General features: G+C 50.2%; 1 protein-coding gene across 11 annotated transcripts in view; it reads right to left on the bottom strand.

The window, feature by feature from the left end:
* Positions 1-9,106: 9,106 nt before the first annotated feature.
* The window catches only part of BCAS3 (BCAS3 microtubule associated cell migration factor), a 299,661-nt gene continuing 285,569 nt past the window's right edge, over positions 9,107-23,198 (bottom strand). For 9 of the 11 annotated variants that reach the window (XM_071448221.1, XM_071448225.1, XM_071448224.1 and 6 more), the window contains one exon: positions 9,107-10,037. In XM_071448221.1, coding sequence (XP_071304322.1) covers positions 9,889-10,037 — 149 coding nt within the window. In that variant the 3' untranslated portion in view covers positions 9,107-9,888. The remainder of the gene's footprint in view (positions 10,038-23,198) is intronic. The other 2 variants (XR_011682444.1, XM_071448216.1) reach the window with 1 other exon arrangement.

Genomic DNA, 23,198 nt, shown 5'->3' with positions numbered 1-23,198 from the left:
CTGTTTAAAAAACTTCCATTTGAGAAAGTGTGTCACATCCCGGCGCGGGCCCGTAATCCCGGCCTAATGGCATTATCGCCGCCTCATCGCCGTCATGGGACGGGGCCGGGGGCGAGCACCCCCCGCCCGCCGCCACGCGGGACCGCGGCTCGGTCCTGCGGGGAAACGGAGCCGCAGATCCGCCCGCTCCGTCGGGGGGCTCCTTGTCGGGAGCCCGGGCTCGGTGTCCCTGCCCTTCCCGGGTCCCGCTGCTCCCTCGGGGGCTCTATCGGCGCCTATCGATAATCGGGGTCCCGCTGTCCCCTCGGGGGCTCTATCGGCTCCTATCGATAATCGGGGTCCCTCTGTCCCCTCGGGGGCTCTATCGGCTCCTATCGATAATCGGGGTCCTGCTGTCCCCTGGTCCCCTCGGGGGCTCTATCGGCGCCTATCGATAATCGGGGTCCCGCTGTCCCCTCGGGCTCTCTATCGGCTCCTATCGATAATCAGGGTCTCTCTGTCCCCTCGGGGGCTCTATCGGCTCCTATCGATAATCGGGGTCCTGCTGTCCCCTCAGGGGCTCTATTGGCTCCTATCGATAATCGGGGTCCCTCTGTCTGCCCGCGTTCCCTGAGCGGAGCCGGTCTCGGGAGGGGCAAGCCAGGGCTCCTCTCTCAAATCCAACAGCTCCAGCAAACGGCGTTATTTGATAAAATGATGCTGTTGGGGTCCTCTCTCTGCTCCCTCTCTGGAATAACAGCGAGGATTTGGGGTCCGGAGCAGCCGGGACGAGGCTGCTGACTCCCGCAGCCTGAGACGTCCTGGTGAACAGGGGAAAAGCGACAGAATCGGTTCTGGGAGCAGAGAAAAAAAATCACTGGGAGCTCCACGCACGGTGCAACCTCCCCAGTCGGCCGAAAAATCCCCTTCTGGGAGGGGACCCTGCATGTACCTGGGCAATAAAATCCTCGAGGCCAGGGGACATGCCGGTTTCTCTCCCTTGTTAGTTTTAATTTTCAAACTGTTCCTGGTGGGTGCAGTCCCCTCCTGTTGCCTCTGAAAGGGGGAAGGTGCAGGGCAGCCCCCAGCCCCAGAGGGTCACTCAGCCCCCCTGGTCCCCAGAATCCCTTTTCTCCCTGTTTGGGGCCAGGAGTTGGCAGAAGTTGGAGGATCAAAGGAAGGATGAGTGAGCCGGCCCTGCGTGGGCAGAGCTGACAAGGTCTCACATCTTGGCCTGTTTGCTTCAGACGGGATCTGGGAACTTGTCTGGAATCACATCTGAAGCAGGATCTGACGCCGCTGGTCCCACGTCACGTGAGTTGTGGTTTTGGTCTAGGTTTGACTTTTAGAATTGCAGAAAATCACTGTCTCGTGTTTATTGGAGAGAGCATTTCACTGGCCAGAGAATAAAACCAGCCAGAATAAATCATGAGCTGGTCCTGGGCAGGAGTAACACTTTTCATTGCATCTGTCCCTTTCCTGGGTGTTTCACCATGGACAAATTTGATGCACACCAGCACTGCATGGAAGGGCCAACTCTCATAACCTTGATTTACATTTCCTCCAAAACCCAGTGCTCCTCCAAGCCAGAGAGGTGGAACATGCCCCTGCAGGCAGGACAGGCTCTTCCCATCTTTCAGTTCTTAAAACCAGTCTGAAAACTCAAACTGCTCTGGGGCAAGGCCTCGCCTCAGCCCTGCATCCAGCCCCATTCCTGGGCACCTCTGCATTTAATTTGATTTTCTCATTGCCCAGATTTTCCCTCACTTCTCTGTAGGTGCTGGGCTCTTGCGCTGACCATCCTGGGGAATTTGGGGATTTTGGCACGGACAGACATGCTGAAACTCCTCTTTTCCAGCCTCCGTGCCCACAGGAGCTCGGCGGTGCTGGCAGCTTTCTCTCCAGGGCGTGTTTCCCATGGATACCTCAACGGAGGCAGCACCAAATAACAAGTAAATAACAGCCCGCCGCCGGGCCGCCTGCACAAAGCAAGCAATTGCCCTTCCCGCAGGTCACTAATCTCTTGACACATGGTCTTTGAGACCTGGGCCACGGGGAGCGAGGCTGAAAGGGAAGAAAAGATAGTGGGGACAATGGCAGGGCCGCCGGCTGGCTAATAACCCTTGTCCCAGCTTTGTCTGGGGACACTCACAGTGGCGCTGGGACCAATCCATCTCCGCAGACAAAACCACGCGGCTGCCGCGGCCGCGGTGCCCGGGAGGGTCCCGGCTCACGGGGCTCCGCGCAAGGCGGGAGCTGCCGCAGGTATTAACAGCCCCCATTTTGTGGCCAGCAGTAATTCCCCCTGTGTTTTCCCCTCCACGCTGAAAACAAACCCTTCACTTGATCCGTTTGTCCTCTCCAGTTGCCATCTGTCTTCCATCCTTCAAATCTCACCTTAAAACCAGCGCCTCTTGAGCAAATCCTCCCCGCCAGCCCCGCGGGCCGTCTCGCCCGCCGCGGGCCCGGCACTCCAAGCGCTCATTGAAGTGAAGGGGATTTGAGAGCGCGCAGGACACGCCGGGATTAAGGCCACAGATTGCGCTCCCCGGGCTGCAGCTCTGCCCGCCTGCGGCTCTGCTCCCTCCCCTTGGCCTCGGCAAGGCGCCCCGAGCGTGGGCAGCCCCATCCCTCCGCCCTTCAGGTGCTGCTGGGATGCAGGGCTGCGCCTGAGCCGGCCCTCCCGGGCTCCTCCTGCTTCCCCTGCAGGTGTGGAAATGGGAGAGGTGGCACAGGGGGCTTCACACGCGGGGCTGCTGTTTGCAACTCGGGAGGTTTTGCTGTTAATTGCAGCAAAATTAGAGATATGCGAAAAGTCTCTGTTTCTGCCCACGCGTCCGAAGAACGAGCCGGATTTCTTCAGTTTTCATTCTTAAAGTTGTTTATTAAATCTTATCTGTAAATTTTTCTCCCTGCCCAGCTGAGGGGCAGCCACAGGCACTCTGACCGCCCCCGAGGCGCTGTTGTCTTTTTATACTACAAACTACCTATAACATATTTAGAATTACTTTCCAATACCCATCACCTATGTTAGACAGTGCACTTCTATTCCAAACCAATCCCAAAGTGGCAGCATCACAGCAGAAGATGGAGATAGAGAAGAAGAAGAAGAAGGACTGGACACACCCAAGTCCCTCCATCTTGTCCCCAAACCCCCCATTCTAAAAATCCCAATATCTACCTTTTCACCCGGTGAAAATTTTATTATTACATTATTTAAACTTCTGTGACTTTCAGGTCCTTATACAAAGCTGGCAATTTGCTCCATGGGTCATAATCAAACCCACAGGTGCTCTGGGCTGTGTGCCAGGGTCTCCAAGCCCCCCCGGCGGGGTCCTCGGCAACTCTGGACATCCAGAGGGATGCACTGAGTTCCGACATCTGTACAGATGTGCAGGTGCTGTCTCACCTCACACATCCCACCCCATCCCATCCCATCCCGTCCCGTCCCATCCGATCTCATCCCCATATCCCCATCCCCATATCCCCATATCTCCATCCCCATATCCCCATATCCCCATCCCCATATCCCCATATCTCCATCCCCATATCCCCATATCCCCATATCCCCATATCCCCATCCCGCCCCACCCCGGGGCAGCGCCTGCGGGGCGGCCCCGCCGAGCCGTGAATCACCCGCACATCAAAGCCCCGGCAGAGCAGCGCTCACAGCCCCGGCAGCCGCTGCGAGAGGACAGTGCCTGTGCAGATGTTCTGCAGCAGCTTTTCTCAATTACAGAGAGCAGCAGAATTCACCAGAAAAGCCAGGGAAAGGAAGGGAAAGAGTCCTGGACAGTGGGGGCCAGAGCAAAGGGCCCACACATCCCTTGAAGGCTCAGACCAGCACATCTCCCCGTGCCTCCATTTCAGCTCCTGTATTATATTTAATTACCTCACATTCCCCTCCAGCCCTTGCTGTGGTGGGCATCACCTGCTCCCATCAAAATTTTGCTCTTCTTTAGGAAAACCCCTCCTTGCTGGGCTTCATGGGTGCAGAGGGGAGCTCAGAATTCTGATCCAATCCTCTGGAAGTGGTGAGATTCCTCCTGGAAAATCCACCCACAGCAAGGCTGATCATGTGAGCCACAGCAGGGTGACACACGGTGGCTTTTGGCTGAGCCTGGCAAGGGCAGCCCTGATCCTGCCCAGCTCCCACGGACACTGTGGACAACCAGGAGCAGGAGTCTCACAGTCTGGCCAGTCACCCGGGCAGGACAATGGCATCACTGCCACATGACAGCTGGACTTTCCCCTTTCCACAGCAAAAAGAGCAAAATTCAGTGTACCTTGGGAGGTGGCTGCAGCAAAAAGAGCAAAATTCAGCGTACCTTGAGGGGTGGCTGCAGCAAAAAGAGCAAAATTCAGGGTACTTTTGGAGGTGGCTGCAGTGTGGGCACCCTGGCGTGGCAGGAGAGGCCGTGGGATGAGCCTGGCCTTCCCTCTGGGGGTCATGGAATGGTGCAAGGTGGGATGGGGAGCAGGGCCAGCTCCTCAGCCCGGGCTGCAGGTGCTCTCTCTGGTTTTCTGCTGGAACGAAGCTGCTGCTCTGAACGTGGATCCCAGCCTCCAGCCCACAGCAGCCCCTTGCCAGAAGCCTCTCCCCTCTGCTCAGGAAGGAATGCACTCACCCATCGTTCCCATCTCATCCTGGGGGATGCAGAGATGCTGAGCTCCCTCCAGAGCACGTCAGGGTGTCCCTGCTCCCACAGCCCCACTCTGAAGGGAAAATCCAATCGGTTCTCTCCCCGTCCTCCTTCCCATGGCCCCACAAACTGACACTGCCCACCTCTCCAGGAAAGGGCCCAGAGGGAGAGGGGCTGGGTGGGAATGGGATTAATGCTCAGCTGCCACACGGGCAGTGGCATCACCTTTTATTAATGTCCTGGAATAATATTGTAAATACTCACTGGGAAATAATGATATCCTATAAAAGAAGCAGCAGCCTGTGGTTTGAGCCAGGACTGGTTAGCAATACTTGTTTTTATTAAAGAGACGTTTCATGTCTCGTTTATAGATTAGATTTTAACCTGACAACCTTTTAACATTGTATTAAATTAGAAATTAACTTTGTACGGTTGCTCCTCACAGTATAATTGAGCCACTGATAGGCTGAGTGCTAGGGAATATTTCAGATACCTTTCAGACAGCAAAGTTCCCAAGAAAATTCAGAGCCTCCTCCTTGATCTAGACCAGGGCTTTGCTATTAATTAGTATTTATGATCAGGTGGCAGGAATGCTTTCCATGGAGGGGGAGCTGCCAGGGAGCAGCATCCCTGCACTGTGCCCATCCCCGGGGACGTGATGGAGGGAAGGGGATGGAGGTGCCAGGGAATGCTGCAAGCCCCTGACCCCGCCGCCAGTATTTTAGCATAATTTCCTCCAGCAGAAACTCCCAAGAAAGGCAAAAATTCATCCTGGGAACTCCCTGGCAGATGTTCTGCACCGCGGGAGCGAGGATGCTGTGCCCGGCTGGGGGACAGGGACAGGGGACAGGGACAGGGACAGGGGACAGGTGAGGGCCACAGCTGAACCTCTCAGCCCTGCCCTTCCCCATTCTGCTCCCCGCAGCTCCCGCAGTCCCGGGACAGGCGCTGCCGCAGACAAATGCTTGTCCCGGTGCCTTTTCCATCTGTGAAACAGGCCAAGCAGTGGATCCAATTATTTTTTTCCTAGCACACAAGCCACTAATCATTTATTGCATTAAAAAAAAAAAAAAAAAAGAAAACCCTCGTCTCCACAACTTTTGTTCCCGTTTTATCCAATTAAAACTCAAGGCAAAAAAAAAAAAAAAAAAGAAAAAAAAAAGAAGTTTCGTTTTCTCCTTTTTGCAATCACAAAGACCCGATCTCAGCCCCATTGACTCGCTAATTGTAAGCACTCAAATGGTCGGGTTTAAAGTTACACTTAGCAGCTGTGAAACATTAGGGTGAAGTGATTACAACCTACTGGAGGATACCGAACATTTTTACAATATCTCAGGAGCACAAGGGAAAGACAACAGGAAATGGCGCAAACTTTCCTACCCTGCACAGCAACAAGCCAGAGCAAAGGAGCGAGAAAATAAATGTAGAGACGTGGCGCAGACGTGGTTTGGATGCTCAAAAAGTTCCTGAGGAAGCCCTGGTGGGAGCACCATGGATTTCCCCCGGGGAGGACGGGGAACAACGTTCAGGGATTTCACAGCTGCACTTTGCAGGGTGCAAAGTGTGCAAAGTGCGTTTGCCAAACTCTGCTCCGGGTTCTCGGCTGAGGAAGGAGATCTTGGCAGTGTTTTGCCCTTGGCCACTTCTTTGCCTTGTCCCAGCAAATATTCTGGGCCTGGGGAATGCTGCTCAGGGCAGGACAGACCGGAGTGTGTCCCTCAGAGGGACAGGGACAGGATCGGGTGTGCCTGGGCTGGGGCTCAGCATCCCCAGCAAAGCCACCAAAGCCTGAGCTCCACGGGCTCTGCAGAGCACCAGGAACCCTGATGGTTACACCCAGGCCCTGGACTGCTCCTGAGATCTGATTTCACTTGAACTCCGAGCTGTCACGATGGAAAACCACTGACTTCCCGCTCCTTTTCCAACGGCCCAACATCACCCTCCCATGATTTAAGCTTGCTACACGTGTGTGTGTATTACAGAAACCAGGGTAGGATAAGAAAGCAATATTTCATGTTAATTCATGAAATCTGAACTCAACTTTTAATAGAAGAGCCCCACTTTATGCCCAGAGTGATATACAGTCAGCCCCGCTTTAAATGAGACGTTTTGCCTTTTGAACTCAGCAGGAGCCCTCTGCTTACAACTACTGGAAAGAGTTTAAAAACCTGCAAGTCCCCGTGTCTCTTGGGCTCTTTGGTTTATATCATGGCACAACATTCTTGCTGGGCTGCCAGCTGCTGTGCTTGAGAACCTGGCGTGTCAGAAACTCACCTGGAGAATTTCCACCACGGCAGGAGCCACGAAATCCTGCAAAGACCACGAGCCTCTGGATGCTTTTAAGTGGGGTTTGGATCGAGTTCCCAGACTGAAAACCTGGTTCTGTTAAAGCCAGGGGTGAACCTCCCTTAAGAGCAGCTTCTAGACTTATCAAGGGACAGAAATATTCTCTCCCGGTGCCTGGAAATGAGTTCTCATTTGGCTGCTGAGGCTGAGGAGGAGGAAGGGTGGTGTGGCATGAGACCACCCGGCACCCAGCTGAAATGGGGGCTTTTAGGGCCATGGGTGGGAGTGAAGAACACAGTGCAGGGATGTGTTGCATTTACTAATGAATCAGATCCTATAGAGTAATTATTGAATGAAATCCTATAAAATTATCATTAAATCGGACCCTGCAGACCTTAGAGTTAGTGATAATTCAGACCTCATGGAGTTATCAATGAATCAGATCCTATACAGTCATCACTGCAACACACTCAGTTTTCTCTGGCTCACACAAGAGCTGGAACTCAGTGGTTATTCTGCTGGGTCATCTGTGAAAGTATCAAATTGAAGTCAAATTAGCCACCTCATGGCAATGCTTATTTTTGTTTTTTAGGCTCTAGGCTTTCTTAACAGTTTGGCTACAGGGCTATCAACAGCAGAGAATTTAGGACATTCTTTTCAATGAACCAGACTGAAAATATTTTGGTACAGCCCCAGTTTGTGGGGTTTTTTTGAATCTCTTCCCCCCCACTTTAAACAAAACATCCTGATTCAAAGGAGCTTCTTGCAGACTGGGAATTTCCACATGGCCATATTGCAGCACTTATAAAAAGTGATTTAATGCCTGCCAACAACAAATACATTTGCAATGACACCACTCTGTGTTATGTGCTATCCCACTCTGTGTGCTCAGCCAGAAGCAGCCAGGCTGTCCCAGGCAGGAGGGAGAAGAGCTCCTTCCTTCCTTCCTTCCTCCCTCCCTCCAGGAGAACTTTGTCCCTTTCCCGGCTCCTTGGAAAGCCTGAAAGGAAACAAGCATCACGGTGACAACACAATCCCTTCTGTATGTGTTAATCTGGATTTTGTTTGAACTTTTGGAGCTGACCTTGGCTTGAACTGTGTTAAAAACCCTGACTGGTGTGGACTGACTTGACCCTGCGGTCCCATTTGTCCGCGGTGCCAGTCCTGCCCTCAGCCCTGTACTTCAAGCCTTTATTTTACAGACAAAAAGGAACATAGCATTACAGCAGATATAGCCAGCAGGCCAGAGCTTGAAGTACTTACTTAGAGGCAAAACTCTCCTCTGATTTCATCCCAAGGAAGTTATTTTTTTGCTTGAGAAGAGACTGACTGAAAACCAAGCAAGAAACTGAAATTATTGCTGTAAACTCTTGCTTTTTATTAGCGGTTTCCAAGCCTGAAGAAAACAAAACCTTCCGAGTGGCTGTGTTACAGTCAAAAGCAAAAAAAAAAAAAAACCCAACAAAACCAACCCAAACCAAGCCCAAGACTGAACTGGGTGTTTGGGGATGGAGTAGGAAGAGGGTGGTTGGTTCTGCATCCCCTGGTGTGGCTGGCTGGAGCTGTAAGATTTGTGGCTTTAGATAGTTTCCTCTCCCTGCCATGACTCAAACAGCTTCTATTAAAAACAAGTAGTGGGAAGGAAATTTCATAAGCTGACAGCCCCATCTCACTCTGCTGCTAGACACAAGTTGGCTGAGATGTAGGAATTTGTGTGGTTATGATGTGTGAGCCCAGAACTGTTTTATCAGCAGGGTTATGCAGTGCTAGCTCTGACTGTGCACGTTCAGAAGGGTGCAGAGGTTCAGGCTGCTCTGCAAAGCCTCTGCTCCACGATCCTACAACAGAACAGATGGAAATGGGTGCTCTGCCTCCTGCACCTGGTCCTTGTCCCACTGGAGTCTGTGGGATGAAGAAGCAGGGCCTCAGCCAGAGCAGGGAGCTGGGTGTTGGTTTTCAGAGGAGCCAAGTTGGTGCAAGGCACACCCCCTAAATACCTTGTTTTTAAAAATTCTGTCTGTGCACACGAGGACAAGGAAATGGGGAGGCAAAACCATGCTAGACTGGCTGCATAACAGCCACTGATGGCTTTAATTAAAGCCCTCAAGTCAGTAAATACACACAGAGTCTGGCCCAGGGAGATACACAAAGCCCACAGTCAGCCCAGTAACACTCCATGAACATTGCCATTTAAGCAGTTTCTTGTTTAACTTAGATTTATTCAATGACACATGCATTTCTGGACAGATAATCTGAGTTCCAATGAACAACTTTTATAACCAAATATGAGAAATCCGTGACTGCAATTAGTCAATTAAGTACATTTCTAAAATACATGACTAGAAGAAAATTGGAGCGAGAGAGAGAATTCTTCCAAAGAACAAAAAGAAACATTTCCATTGGTAATACTCCTGGCATTGCTGAGTATCAGAGGGGAAGAAGGGCAGCAAGGAGACATGATGAGGAAGGAATAACATCATCAACCCTGTCCACAGAAAGTCCTCCAGTTTCCAGTCTCTCCAGTTCATCCAATAATGCTCGGCACTTTCACGAATGGTGAGAGCTCCTCTGACTTACAGAGATTCATCTCTCAGCACGAAAAAAGCAGAGAACAGTCGTGAAACCTTGTGCTTGACCCAAGATGGCTTAGGAGTATTTCTCCTCACCCAACCTCTTCCTGAAGACAGCGAGAAAAGAAGCTGCAGAGCTCTCAGGACTGAAGATGGAGCCTCTTCGTATTGCACAGGAACACAGAGTCAAGATTTCATGAGGATGCTTCAGGAAGGTTTAAGAGTCATCAATATTCATCAGGGCAACGAGAACCATCCCGGGAGCCGGCAGGTGACAGACACAGCGGGATCCTTCCCCTGGCTGGGTGTGTCCCTGCTGGGCGCCGGCTTTAGGGGAATCCCGTGGGGAACAGGCGCAGGGGCGGGCTGGATGTGTCCCCTCCTGGATGTGTCCCCGAGGGGCGGCGGCTTTAGGGGAATCCCGTGGGGAACAGGCTCAGGGGCTGGTTCTCGTTGGTCGGCAGGGGGGAGCGGTAGCCGTCGAAGTTGCGGGGGATGCTGCCGCTGGTGGAGCCCGAGCTGTTACTGAGCGTTTCTATGCTTCCCTCTCGCTGAAGCTCTGCAAGGGAGAGAGAGCAGGTCCCGGTTAGAGTTTGGGATAAACCCCCAGAGTCGTCAGACAGATGCTTTACTGACAAATCCCTTTGCTGTTGCATTGCTCTGACATTTGCTCATCGTCCTTTCCTGGGCTGCTTTGGGAATCGCTCCTGAGGAATGCCAGCTCCTGGTTCCACTCCTCTCCAGCTGGGCCAAAGATGGAGACATTACCTGCTGGCCTTCCCTGGGGCCGAGGCTGCTGCCTCAGGACGTGACAGGGTTCCACGGTGGGGATCTCATGGCTGAACCCAGCAGGGTATGAAGGGGACAACTGCAGATGGTGGGAAATGCTGGGAAGGGCCATGGGCAGAGTGTGAACCACTGCCATTCCCCACCTTGGGAACACCAGGACTTTCCACAACCCTTTATCCTGCCCAAATGGATGTAAATAACTCAGCTTTTTCAGCTCAAAGAGAAAACATCCCCTTTCCTCAGCCGTGCCCTAAACACAAGAGAAAGCAGCCTGGCTGTGGCTCTGCCTCTCCTGCTCACACCCACCCTGCCATCTCCCCTCGCTGACCTCCAGGAGCCTTTGGTGCTCCCTCATCTCCCAGCAGGAGGATTTCTGTGTGTGCAGGGCACGGTTCCCAGCCCTGGCCTCTCTGGGAGCCACTTGAACCCTGCAGTTGGCTCGGTGGCCACACTGGCAGCACTCAGGAATCCTCCCCCAGGGTGACAGTGGTGACAGGAGACAAGAAATGCTCTGGGGAGTTGTGATGGGAGACCCTGAGCATGACTTGGTCTGGGCAGCCTGGGCTGGAGGGGAAGGGGTGGGGACAGGAGTTTTGGGCAAATTCCTCTGCTGGCCAAAGGGGAAAGGGGACCTGGAGGGGCTACAGGAGAGCTGGAGAAGGACTTTTTATAAGGGCACAGAGTAACAGGACAAGGAGGAATGGCTTTAAATGGGAAGAGAAATTTAGATGGGACACTGGAAAAAAATGTTCCCTGTGAGGGAGGTGAGAGACCAGAACAGAGGAGCTGTGGCTGCCCCATCCCTGGAAATCCTCAAGGCCAGGCTGGATGGGGCTTGAAGCAGCCTGGGATAGTGGGAGGGGTCCTTGTCCATGGCAGGGGGTGGAGTGAGATGAGCTTTAAGGTCCCTTCCCACCCAAACCTTTCTCTGGTTCTATGTAAGACTCGTCTGGGGTGGAAAGGAGCCTCAGGAGCTGGAGGGGCAGTGCCTGCTCTGATCTCTGCTAAATCTGCTAAACATTCCTGCACTTTCACTGCCTCACCTGGGTTATTTAACCTCCTGTAAACACTTTGCCTGCACTTTGCCTGCAGTGGGACTCTGTGATAAGGACAGATCTATACACAAAGTACAGGGAACAGCAAGAATTTAGCTTTTCCCTAAACCATCCCAGCCCAGCATCCTCTGGCCCTGCCCTGCTCCCCCCAGCCCCTGCACACACCTAGCAGTGAGGGCTGTGGGATTTAATCCCTCATCCTGGAGGGAACCTGTAAGGAGATAATCTGCCCAGGATACAAGGAAAACAAATCAGCAGGAAGCTGATCACCCTCAAAGCAGTGCTGGTAATGACCTCAGCTGCATTCATCACCATTTCTTGCCAGTATCTGGTGAAGGAATGTCCATGTCTAAACCTCCTCATTTTCCTCACATCCTCACTGTCCCCTGAGTCCAGGAAGTAAAAACAGTAATTTAAATCAGAAATGAGTGGCGTATCCCACACTAATACCGTGCTTATCCTGTCTGATTTGGGGCTTTCATCTCCCTCAGCACACAGCTGGCTTTGCTTAAAGGTCCCACGTCAGAGCTGGGGATGCTGGGCAGTGCTGCTGGGCTCCCCCACACCCCAGCACGGCTCCTCCCGGGGGGATCCCGCTCTCTTTTCCACCCACAATTCATTTCCAGGTAAAGTGTTTCCAGCAAGACAAGGGAGAGGGACAGAGAGAGGAGTTTTGTTCTCGTAGCTGCTGTTTCTGTCCCTGGGGTCGAGCTCCTGCCTGTCCCTCAGTGCCTGCTGTGGGACCCTGTGCCCTGCCCAGCTGGAATTTGGGGGGATTTGGGTTTTTCTGGGCTCTGCAGGAGCTGGCAGCTCCTGTCACCTCTGCGGGGCCTGCCAGGGGGTGGCACTGCAGAGACTGATGCCAGGCAGGGAGCAGGAATCCGGGATGCAGAGCTGTGGGCACAGGGCCTGGATGGAGGGAGGGAAAGGAGCCCTGTCCTGGCCGTGTCCCACAGCTCCGAGCTGTCCTGAGCTCCCCTTGCAGCTGCCAGGCAGGAAAACCCGACCATTCCTGATGAGGAGGGACAAAAACCAGGGGACAGGAGGGGCAGAGGCTCTGGAGAGGATTTTCCTGCCCAATCTAGGCTGGGGTGGGTGCCAGGCTAAAACCTGGGGAGCTCCCACATGCAAGCTGCCATCCCTGGGCACACATTCCCCATGGAGCACGAGTCCCAGCACTCTGTCACAGCCCAGCTCTCACTCTGGAACCAATTACCCAGGCAGGCAGACGAGCTGTGTACTCTGATACCCGAGGAAGCCCTGGAAAAGTGCTTGGCTGCCACAGGGAGCTCTGCTGTGCTCAGGAAATTGGGCTCTTGCCCTCACCCTGGCTGGCTCTGCAGCATGGCTGGGTCACACCAGGGGGGCAATTAGCCATGACATGGTCACCAGGGGCCACCTGCCCACACAGCTGACCCAGCACCACAGGCAGAACAGCCTGTGCTCCCCCAGATTGCTCTGTTTCATTAATAAAAAAATAAAATAAATAATAAAAAAAAATCCAGTGTATATTATTATTGTTCCTCCCAGCCCTTAGAGCAGAGCGGGGCAGAGCAGGGGAACATCAGTGAGATTCCCATGGGAAGCACAGACCAGACTGGGAATGGCTCCATGGCATGGGGACACCCTTCCTGTCACAGAGGGAAAACTGCAGGACAATTTCTCATAGATCTGGACAGGCCAGGCAAGTGCAGCAGTAGCTGCAGGGTGGGGCTGTCAGGAGAGACAAGGTCCCTAAAGCCACCCTGGGATGGGGCAACCAAAGGACCTGAAAGGACCTGAAAGGACCTGAAAGGACCTGATGTCACACAGTCAGACCACTGACATCTTCTGTGCTGGGAAAACACAAAACAGGAGCAAATCCCCATGGAAGGACGGGAGTGGGTGGCAGGAGAGCCCAGAGCAGCAGGATCAGGGAGCAGCAGCACTCCAGGGCTGCCCAGGCAGTGATTCCCTCCACTCTGGTGGAGTTAGGCCAGGAATGGACTTGGCCCCAGCAAGTCTGAGGGTTATTGTGTCTGCATTCCCCCATGCACACACTGTCGAGATGTATTAACTTCCTTAAATGTACCAGTAAAACAACCTCATATGATACACTTTAATGAACTTGTACAGTAGCCAACAAATTGTGCATCATATAAAACCCATTCGGCCTTATAGACTCTCTGGCTATTTTGTAATAACTGCAATTTGCTTCTGCTGAAGCAAGATAACCAGGGTTGAGAAGTCAGGCTTTGCAGAAACCTAAATATTTGATTTGGGGGGGAGTGGGTGGGAGAAGGAAGAAAGGGGCCTCTGGGAGCTATTTATGGGGTCAAAATAACATGAGACCTGCTCTTCTTGTAGCGTTTCCACCATCAAGGAAATGAAATACTGTGAGAAGACCAGCACTTGCATTATTTTGGCCCCAGAAATGGCTCCCTGAGGCTTTCAGAAGCCCGTGAAAAACAAACACAAATACAAATAAATGCTAATACTGGAAACGTAAATACTAAAACCTGCCCATGTCCCCGGAGGAAACGACTCACAAAGTCCTGCCTGCCCTAAAAAAAAAAAAAAAAAAGGAAAAAAAGTGAAGGAGCTGGAACATCTGCTGAAGCCATGAGGAGAAAGTCACTTCAGGGGAGCTGGGAACAGCCCTGCCTGAGCTTTTGACAGTAACAATAATGGGCACTACTGGCATCACCCAGGGTCCCAGAGTAAGGGGATTTTCAGGGCACACTCACACTTTCCACCGTGCTGGAGGCAGCAGCAGCAGTGAAAATCCTTGTGGCTGCTGGTGTGGGGTGGGAAGTGGCCACCCTGAGTCCCTGGCCCAGCCCAGGGCAGCCATCCCCTCTCATGGCACAGCTCCGGGCCTGGGGGAGCACTGGGACAGCAATGGGGCATCAGAGCAGCTGGGAGCAGATCCTGGCTGCTCCAGCCTGGCATGGCTGCTCCAGCCTGGCATGGCTGCTCCAGCCTGGCATGGCTGCCAGCGGGGCTGCCCTGCAGTGTGGAGGGTGCTCCATGAGGAGCTGGCAAGGAAACCTTGCAGGAATCATTTCTTTGTGCTGATATTCCTGGCTGCCATGCTGCAGCCAGCCTGCCCTGTCCCTCACTCCTCTGCCCCAGCCATGCTGCTCTCCTGAGCTGGCTGCTGAGGTGGAGGGAGAGGAGGAGGAAGAGGAAGAGGAGGAGGAGCTGCTCTGGGCACAGCCTGGGGTCTGCAGGGCTGGGAGAGCAGTGCTGCTCGAGGTCCAGCTGCACCCTCCATTCCAGAAAGCTCCAGCAACTGTCAAAGGACCCCATCAAATCCAAGGTACAAAGGCCTGCCAAGCCTAAATGTGAAACCATTTTATAGGGCACATTAATTCAATGCCTGAAGAAAATCTATACAGGCCTCTTTTGCCCGGAACACTCATAAATTATGCTGCCTTTCTTAGCCGTGCTGCTCTCCTGTAGTGGTCCACTCGAAGCCCTGGTATCTCCTTTATGTCCACTCAAAAATCTCCTCTCCAGTGCATTATTATTTCTTCTAATGGTTTTTCCTTTCTCTCTGTTTGCCTTTCCCCTCTTTAAGCCCAGTTTCAAAATATCCCAAATCATTTTCTGCAAGAGCTGACCCTTTCCTCTTACCTACGGAGGGGCTGCCCGGGATAAGTGATCCAATGACAGCAGCCTGATGTGTCAGGGCAGCGGGGAAGCGGCAGCAACTCTGAATACAAGAATTATTCTTCATCATCTCAAACTGTCACAACACATTACCCTCAAAGCCGCAGCTCGCTGAAGGAGTGACCCTGCACTGAATGGGAGAGTGCTCGGGGAAAGAACTAATTGTAGCCTCTTTTCACACGTCAGTCACTTTTCACAGCACCAAGCCTTTCAAGCTCAACTAATGTCAAGTTCCCTTTTCCTTTTGCTGGGCTGAGTATTTCTGATTTTTAAGGATGGCATTTTTAAAGGAACAAGGTCTCTGGTGAGGGATGAGGCCGGGGAGGGGAGGGAAGGAAGCGTCAATGGAGTGAGCACGCATCAGAAGGTCTATCAGATGCCCCAAGACTCGTTAGGAATTAGACAATTAACAAGTAGGAATGCAGGAAGTGGGGTAACGGCCAGCAGAGCTCGAATCTCCTCGATTTCATTTCTGTCATTCACAGCAATTATTCTGGAGAACTTTTCAGGCTCTGCCGTGAGGGGGAATGTGTTCAACCCCTTCCCGAAATGAGGATGTGGGACAGGAATTTTCCAGTCTGGGGGAGAGACACAAGGTGCTGCTCACCAAACCCACCTCTCCCCATCCACGGGGGCTTCGGAATAAACAGCTAAAAGGCAAAAATTCAAGCCTCTTTTTAAAATCAAAGACAATTCCCTTTCGTTTTGGAGGAGATTCCCTGCGGAGAGAGCTCTGGGAATGCCAGCCTGCTCCATGATCTGGGGCAGGCACACATAAGGGCCCTTCAAGCTCCTTGTCTTTGACTGAAATCCTGACAGATTCTGTGGCAAGGACTATTTTTTCACCCTTACATTTACACAATGCCCATCGTAGGGGACTTGCAGAACTGACTGGGGCTTCCCGAGTGTTATTTATTAACTGTAATGAATAATAATTATGGAGCTTCTGCCATCTGGATTCTCACTCAAAAGGGCCCTATTTAAAAGGAACGCTAAAAGGCAATTTGTATTAACACAATGGAAGTCTTGAGGATCTCTTAAACTGTTTGTAATTTACACAACGCTCCCCAGTGAATGGGTGAGTTAAACATTTTAATTTCCCTGATTGCTGCTGAAGGGAGCGGGATGTGCTCCCCCCAGGAGCTCACACGGGCACTCGCACACGGAAAGGCTCCATCCTTCAGGATTCTGACAACATCCCAAACTCTGCTGGGTGCTTTTGGCGCTGCTTCTGCAGGAAACATTCACTCTGAGCATCATCGCTGTGCCCAGGGCAGCGGGAGCTGCTGCTGCTGGGACACACAAGGCGGGGAAGAGCTCAAGAGCTGGGGCGAGGTGGGAAACCACACTGGGATGAGGAAATATCAGGGTGCTGGGAAATTACATCCATTACATCGCTGCTACTGCACTTGGAGGTTTTTCTTGAGTATTTCCCCCCCCTTTTTTTTTTATGAAATGCAATTATGCTAACGAGGGAGCTCTAATTATAACCCATCTCCAGCACCCTTGGCGGCTGCTCGGAGCGAGGGGCTCCAGCCCCGCTGGCAGCTCTGGGGATCTGCTGGCAGCGAGGGCACAGGGGGGCACTGCACCCCCAGGGGAACCTGTGCTTTTGGGGATTTGGATGAACAAAAATTGTGATCTTCAATTGCAGTGAAATGACAGCACTGAGTCCTCGTTAAAAATCTTAATTTTCCAAGTTGGTTTTGATTTGAGATGGCTGAAATTTCTGGGCAAATGTGTGTTGCTCCTTTCCAGAGGGAGCACAGGCAAAGAGTCAGTTCCCAGTTTTATATATTGCTATGATTACAATTTCAGCTTCTTATGATAATGTTGGAAAGTCAGTTAAAGCTGCTCTCTGCCCCAAGCCTTGTTCAGTGGGACTGACTTCCTGCCATGCTCTGGGTGACAGCCTGACACACCTGCTCCTCAGAAATGTTTCTTTTTCCTTTTTTACAAACTCAACAGTTTCACTAAAGAGATTTTAAACTCTTTTCAAATGAGGGGAAAAAAAAAAAACCAACAAAATCCAAACCATGTCATTTGAGCATTGAAAATCAATTCCTGTGTTAAAGCTGTCTCATCCTGTCACAACCTGAAAGATGCTGAGATGCCACAAAAGCACCTCCATTAAATTTGCAAGTAAAGGAGACTGGGAAACACTGCCTGAGCAACTTCTGTGAAATCAGGATTCAGTGGCCTATGTAAAATATTAGTTCCTGTCAAGCTGCCTTACAATAACTCCAGTGCTGAATCCACCCAGAGCTGGCTCGTGCCATGCACTTGGAGATGAAAGCTGGCATCCTGGAACAAAGGTGGAGCATCCAGCAAGGAGATGGGGAGGTACAGGAGGAAGGAGAGATCCAGGGGAATGGAGACAGAGCCTCGTGAACATCAGAGTCCCTCTGAGAGCCCAAATCTCCTTTCTAGTGCCTGATTTCACTGCAGGGATGCCAAACAATTTAACACTTGCAAAACAGGGAGGACACCTGAGCTCACAGAAATGTCCAGGTCTGCTTCAGTACAAAGAGATCGGTGAGGAAAGGACAAAACATCCTGCATGAACTTCTAAACAGGTTGTTTATTCCTTTAAACAGAGCAAATGTGACCTGAGCCCATGGAGTAGGAGACCCAAGACTCTGGCATCTGGCCAGACTTGACTCTGAGCATTTTATGGAAGGTTAAAAGTGCACCAGATAAAGGACTGGTATTTAGAGGGAGAATATTCTTCAAGATAGGCACTTTCACAATGACTTCCAGTGCTTTTAAAAAATAATCTCAAGTTTCTTAGAGCTGTATATTTTTGTAAAGAGGTTGAGGATGTTTTCCTACATAAATGGCTCTTCAGAAGGATGAGTTGCCCATTTCAGCCAGCATGTGAAATCTCAAAAGCTATGACAGTCAAACAGAAAATCATTTCTGTAGCCCATCACATCCTGCAAGCCTACAACTCCTTGTGCAAGATTTACAGATGAGGTTCTTGAATGAATATGCAGCAGTGCTTGGGTTTAAAGGAATTCTCTCTTACCCCATCCTGAAAGTTTCACTGTGCTGCTACTCCAAATTCCTGTAAGATATCCTATGTGGAATAGATGATTTCCTGTGCCAGCTAGCCTGGGTGGACAAGTTTTTGGATGCATTTAGGCAGAACTATCTTGCATCTTTGGTTACGCAAGCAGCACATCTGTGTATATCAGACCAAAAGCATTTGCAGAGAAAACACTGTATTAAAATTCCTGGGTTTGCTCTCTCATTCCCAGGGTTATGGGAGTGCCTTGGATTGCTCAACACTGACCCCTCTGTCAGCCTCTACTCCACGAAGGAAATTACAACCCCAAAGTAAAATGCATGTTTATGACACCTACCACGTCCTGCACCCCCTGAACTCTGGGGATATTGCTCAGAAATGCTGGAGGCAATGCTCCTATTCCTGGAACATCTTCTATGCAGAGCAGGTGTGGATCTGAGCATCCCCCTCCCCTCCAGAGCTGGAGCCACTCCAGTCTCAGGACACAGCCTGTGTCCCAGAGGTAAGGACAGGGATGGCCAGGAGCCCTCAGGGAGGGCTGGGCTCCCTCATCCTCCTCCTCCTCCTCCCTGGGCTCAGCCAAACAGTTCCAGCAAAAAGCTGGGCAAGGAAAAGCTGCCTCAAGGTCAAACCCACAAACCTGGTGATGACCCCGGGGTCTGAGCAGTGACAGCTGCCACTGCATGAGAATTTCACACCTGACCCTCCAAATTTCAGTTCCTTTCCCATCTAAGACCTAATTCTCTACTCTCTGTGATGCCACCTCAGCATTTGGCCTCCTTAAAGGCAGGAAGAGAGCCCTGGGGTGGACTCAGTGCTCAGAGTGCCTCTGTGCAGCTCCCACATGTGCTCTCTGTGCTCTGACACACATGCACTGCTGAGCTGATTTTAAAAGTATAGGATTACAAAGCAAAGCCATTCTGGCACAACTTCTAGTGCTTCTGACACAAAGTGGCCTTTTGGGCCAGTGAGAGGCTCTGGGCTGCTCCCCTGGTGCAGATTGATGCTGAGGAGGAAGCTAGACCAGACTGGAATTTGGGTTTGATTCAAAGGAAAAGTTAAAAAGTTTTTGTGGGGGGAGCAGATGCTCAGCTGGTCCAAATCAGGAGAGTTTTGTTGAAGCTCACGAAATGATGTCACCACAGCCTCAGCCCTGGCTGCTCATCTGAACAGTTCAAGGCTCTTGAGTTGGGAGAGCTCAGGTGGAGCTCAGGACCAGTCTCCTCCTCCCACTTCCCTGGCAGTGCTTCAGTGTCACAGGAGCTCCAAACCCATCCAAACCCTCCTAGCTCCAAATACAATTTATTTAGTCTATTCACTCCATTTTTTAAAAGATGATGTTGACATGGCTGCTTCAAGCAGACCAGCTTTGTAAACACAGCCCTCATTTTACAAAGCACTCAGAGCTTGCAGCCATTCCCTTAAAATCACAGCTCTACCCTGACTGAGTGTTAACCCAGCCTGGAAAAACCCCAGCCCAGTCTCGTGGGCTCTCTCTCTTGCAGGGCTGCTTGAGGCTCTCAATTATATTTATATTTATATTTATATTTATATTTATATTTATATTTATATTTATATTTATAATAACACATATAAAATTATAGATATAACATACATATAATAATATATATTTAAAATATATAAAATCTATATTATATATATATTATATAAATATATCTTTATATATATAAAATATATATATTATGTATTATATATAAATATATATTTATAGATATAAAAATAGAAATATATAAATATATAAATGTATATTTAAAAATATATAATCTCTCTTATTTCTATAGCTCCAAATTGTGATGTTAGACATAAATATGAAAGAGCCTTGATAAAAAATGGCATTCAAAGCTTAATTTGCCTCTTTGTTAATGGAGCTGTTGAACACAACAATTCACATTTGTGCTCCTGAAACCAGAAGGCAGCTGGAAATAGTAAATTCAACATTTTTGCTTTTTGAAAGTCATATTTTAAAAATTGTTGCAAGCATTGATTCTATTACACTCCATCTTTGTAGCTGCACTCTTACAAATGTGTGGATGAGCTGGAGCTGGTGGAAGGCAACTCTGTGTGAAACCTGAAAGACCTAATGGCAAACCAAGGCATTCCTCTGGTCACATCCCCCAGAAAAAGCAATTTAAATCATCAATTTAAATTCTGCCCTGTATTTAGGCACCTGGCAGTGAAGTTCACATCGCCTGCTCCTCGTGTTGTGCTCCTCTGTAGACTTTTTGCTTATATTTTGGTGGGTGACCTGTCACATTTCCAAAAGATGAACCAAAGAGACAACACAGCCCTGGCGTGATTTAATCAAAAGATATTTTTCCAGAAGGTGTGGATAAAAGTAGCCCTGAGTGGAGGACAAAAAGCACCCTCAGATTTTACATTAGGGCCTGTCCTTGCACCATTCACCTCCCACTGCTGCCTCTGTGGCTGCAGGTGAGGGAAGAAGGCTGCAAGGTTAATTTGTCTCTTGATTTGTGCTTCCAAATGAAATTTCTACCTGACAAGGTGGGGAATAGCTGTGGCATGTGGGAACAGATGGGAGATGCCACCCATGGGAACGCTGTGCTCTGCCTGAGGAGAATTCCAGCACAGCAACACGTCCAAGCATCCTGCACAACACAGGGCAGTGGAATCTTTTTAGGAAAATGCCCCCATTTCCATGCCACCCACCCCAACCAGGACTCTCCATCCCCAGCCCCTCTGGCTCCTGCATCCCCTGTTATGCCACTGAGCTGGAGCAGAGGCAGCAGGGCAGGTCCTGCCTGCAGCCTTCCCACAAAAAAACATCTTTGGAAAGGGTCAGAGAAGTGATACTGACCCTTTGTCTTTCACAACACCATCAAGTTTTGGTGTAAACACAGAGTTCATGTGTTGGGCAGTTATTGAGAAAGTCACTGACCAAAGGAACAACAAATAAATATCCCAAATAAGTAAATAAACAAATAAAAGAAGATGGTGTTTTAGCTGTGGGGGTCTTTTTGGAAAATGGTATAAAAGGGGTCACGCAGAAAAAGGCAGCACAACTTTTACACAGCCCCATTTTTACTGAAAGAATCTCCCTTTTGGAGGCTCAGCTACCTGCATGAACATCTGCAGGGGGCTGAACACATTCCCCTTTTATGGGGAAGCTTCAAACAGGGTTTCTTCATTTTCAAAACGTTTCCAACCAATTTGTCATTTTCCTTCCTCTTCATTTTTTTTTTGTCAGTGGATGGTGCACACAATATTGAGCAATAATAACCAGAGGAGGATGAAAACTGCAGCTTGAGAAGGAGCTCAGGATATGATTCCTCCTCACCGGATGCCTGGAAGATGTCACTGAAATTCTCTCTCCCTTAGTGCAACCCGTGTGGAGCCAATATGAACTCCCAGCAAAGTGCTTAAAACCCCATTATTTATAATAACTGTTAAATGATGAGACACTGTTTACCCAGATTGGAAGATAAATTCTCACTTACAGAATGCTCGCCTGACTGTCCTGAACGTCATCTGGTTTTTATTTAAATGCAAAATGAAATTAGGCTCCCAATAACACAGCAGAAGAATTCAATAAGATGGGGCTTTTCACTTACAGTTTAATATTAACATTTTCCCATAAATGTTAATGAATAAAAGTCTACTGTTTTATGTATTATCCATGGTGGGGAGACAGCAGGCTAGGAATGGAAGGAAAGCTAATCTTTTCATACCACAAATTAGGATATATACTTCAAGGAGGACTAAGTGTTCCCAGCATTGCCAGGGACCTGGCCACAACCCTCCTTCCCCTGGGGGCAGCCACCAGAGCTGATCCCATGGGGATGCTCCAGGGAGTCTCCACTGATCACTGAGATCCTCCCCCAGCCAAAATCCCTTTGGATTTGTTTCTCATTTTCCCTGGCCCTCTCTTTCTGCCTGCACGCTGTGAACATCAAACAAACACCCAACACCATCACTGCCCAGCAAGCCCTGATGCTCTCAGAGTCCAGCATGGAGAACCAGGCAGGATTATTGGGGAAATCAGGTGACTCTGTGTGATATTCTGTGAGAGAAAGGGGCAGAGGGGATGGGAGGTGAGGGCACAGCTGCAGGCCACAACACAGCGACAGGGAATGATCCAGCATCCAAAGGGAAAAGCACCAGGAGCAGATCCTGTGCTGAAAAGGGGCTGGGAGGACTGGAAGCTGCAGGGCCACAGGGCTGGCTCACACTGCAACCTTTGCATTGCCTTGGCTCTTGACTTCCCATTTACTGGAGAGGGTTTGCTGTGTTAATGTGTGTTTTGCTGTTTGGTGACTCATACTTCACCCTACCTCTCTAATAAGTGTTCATTTAACAGTTTGACTGCTTAACAATTTATTGCACAAATGGGTTTCCATTCCACAGCCTGCTCTCCCATCTCCCCTGGAGAGGGCAATGCATAGTTTATGAGAGCTCTGTGATGGCCTGTGCTGCACATCCCAAAAATCAGCAAATACTCAACGGCTCTCTGGGGCTGCTGGGCTTGGGAGGAGGGACAGGAACTGTCTTGTCTTTATTCTGCCACCACCTCAGCAGCTGCAAGAGGTTTTGGCTCACAAAACAGCTGTAAAAATACCAGTCCTGGTTCAAATGCTGGGACCCGAGGGCTCTTATACTTACTGAGAGAGATATGCTTGCCATAAGTCATATCCTACACAAAAACACCATAGAAAGACTCCTAAAAGGAATGACAAGGTAATTATAGGAATTACAGATGGAAAAATCCCCTTGTCTCCTGCCCCCTTCCCAGTGTGGGACCGCTCGGTGTGGGGCAGGCTTCAGGCCTCAGACTTTTAAAGGGAAGATTTAATAAACACTGAGAAATATTTCTAAATATTTAGAAAACCCAAAATAACAGATTTCCAAGCCAAGCTGCGCAAACAGAAAATGAATTTAGAAAACTTGTTAAAAACCCAACAGCTTTTGCGTGCACCAAAACATGTTTGGGTAGCAGGAATCACCTCGTGGGCAGGATGCTGCAAGCAGAGCTGGAGGATGCTCAGCCCTGGTGGAACACCTACCATGGCTCTCCTCCTGCTGCCCCTGGAATCACCAGCAGAAGCCTCAGGGATGCAAAAAGCTTCATGCTTTAGGAGGGACTCAGCAGACAATTAAATGTGAGCAAAGCCAAGCTAGACAGGACAGAGCTTTGAGTTTTCCTGTGAAATTCTGGAGT

Source organism: Agelaius tricolor, unplaced genomic scaffold, assembly GCF_023055355.1.
Source record: "Agelaius tricolor isolate 1412-34295 unplaced genomic scaffold, bAgeTri1.0.p SCAF_25, whole genome shotgun sequence".
NCBI lineage: Eukaryota > Metazoa > Chordata > Aves > Passeriformes > Icteridae > Agelaius > Agelaius tricolor.
This window is presented reverse-complemented; position numbering and strand designations above follow the sequence as displayed.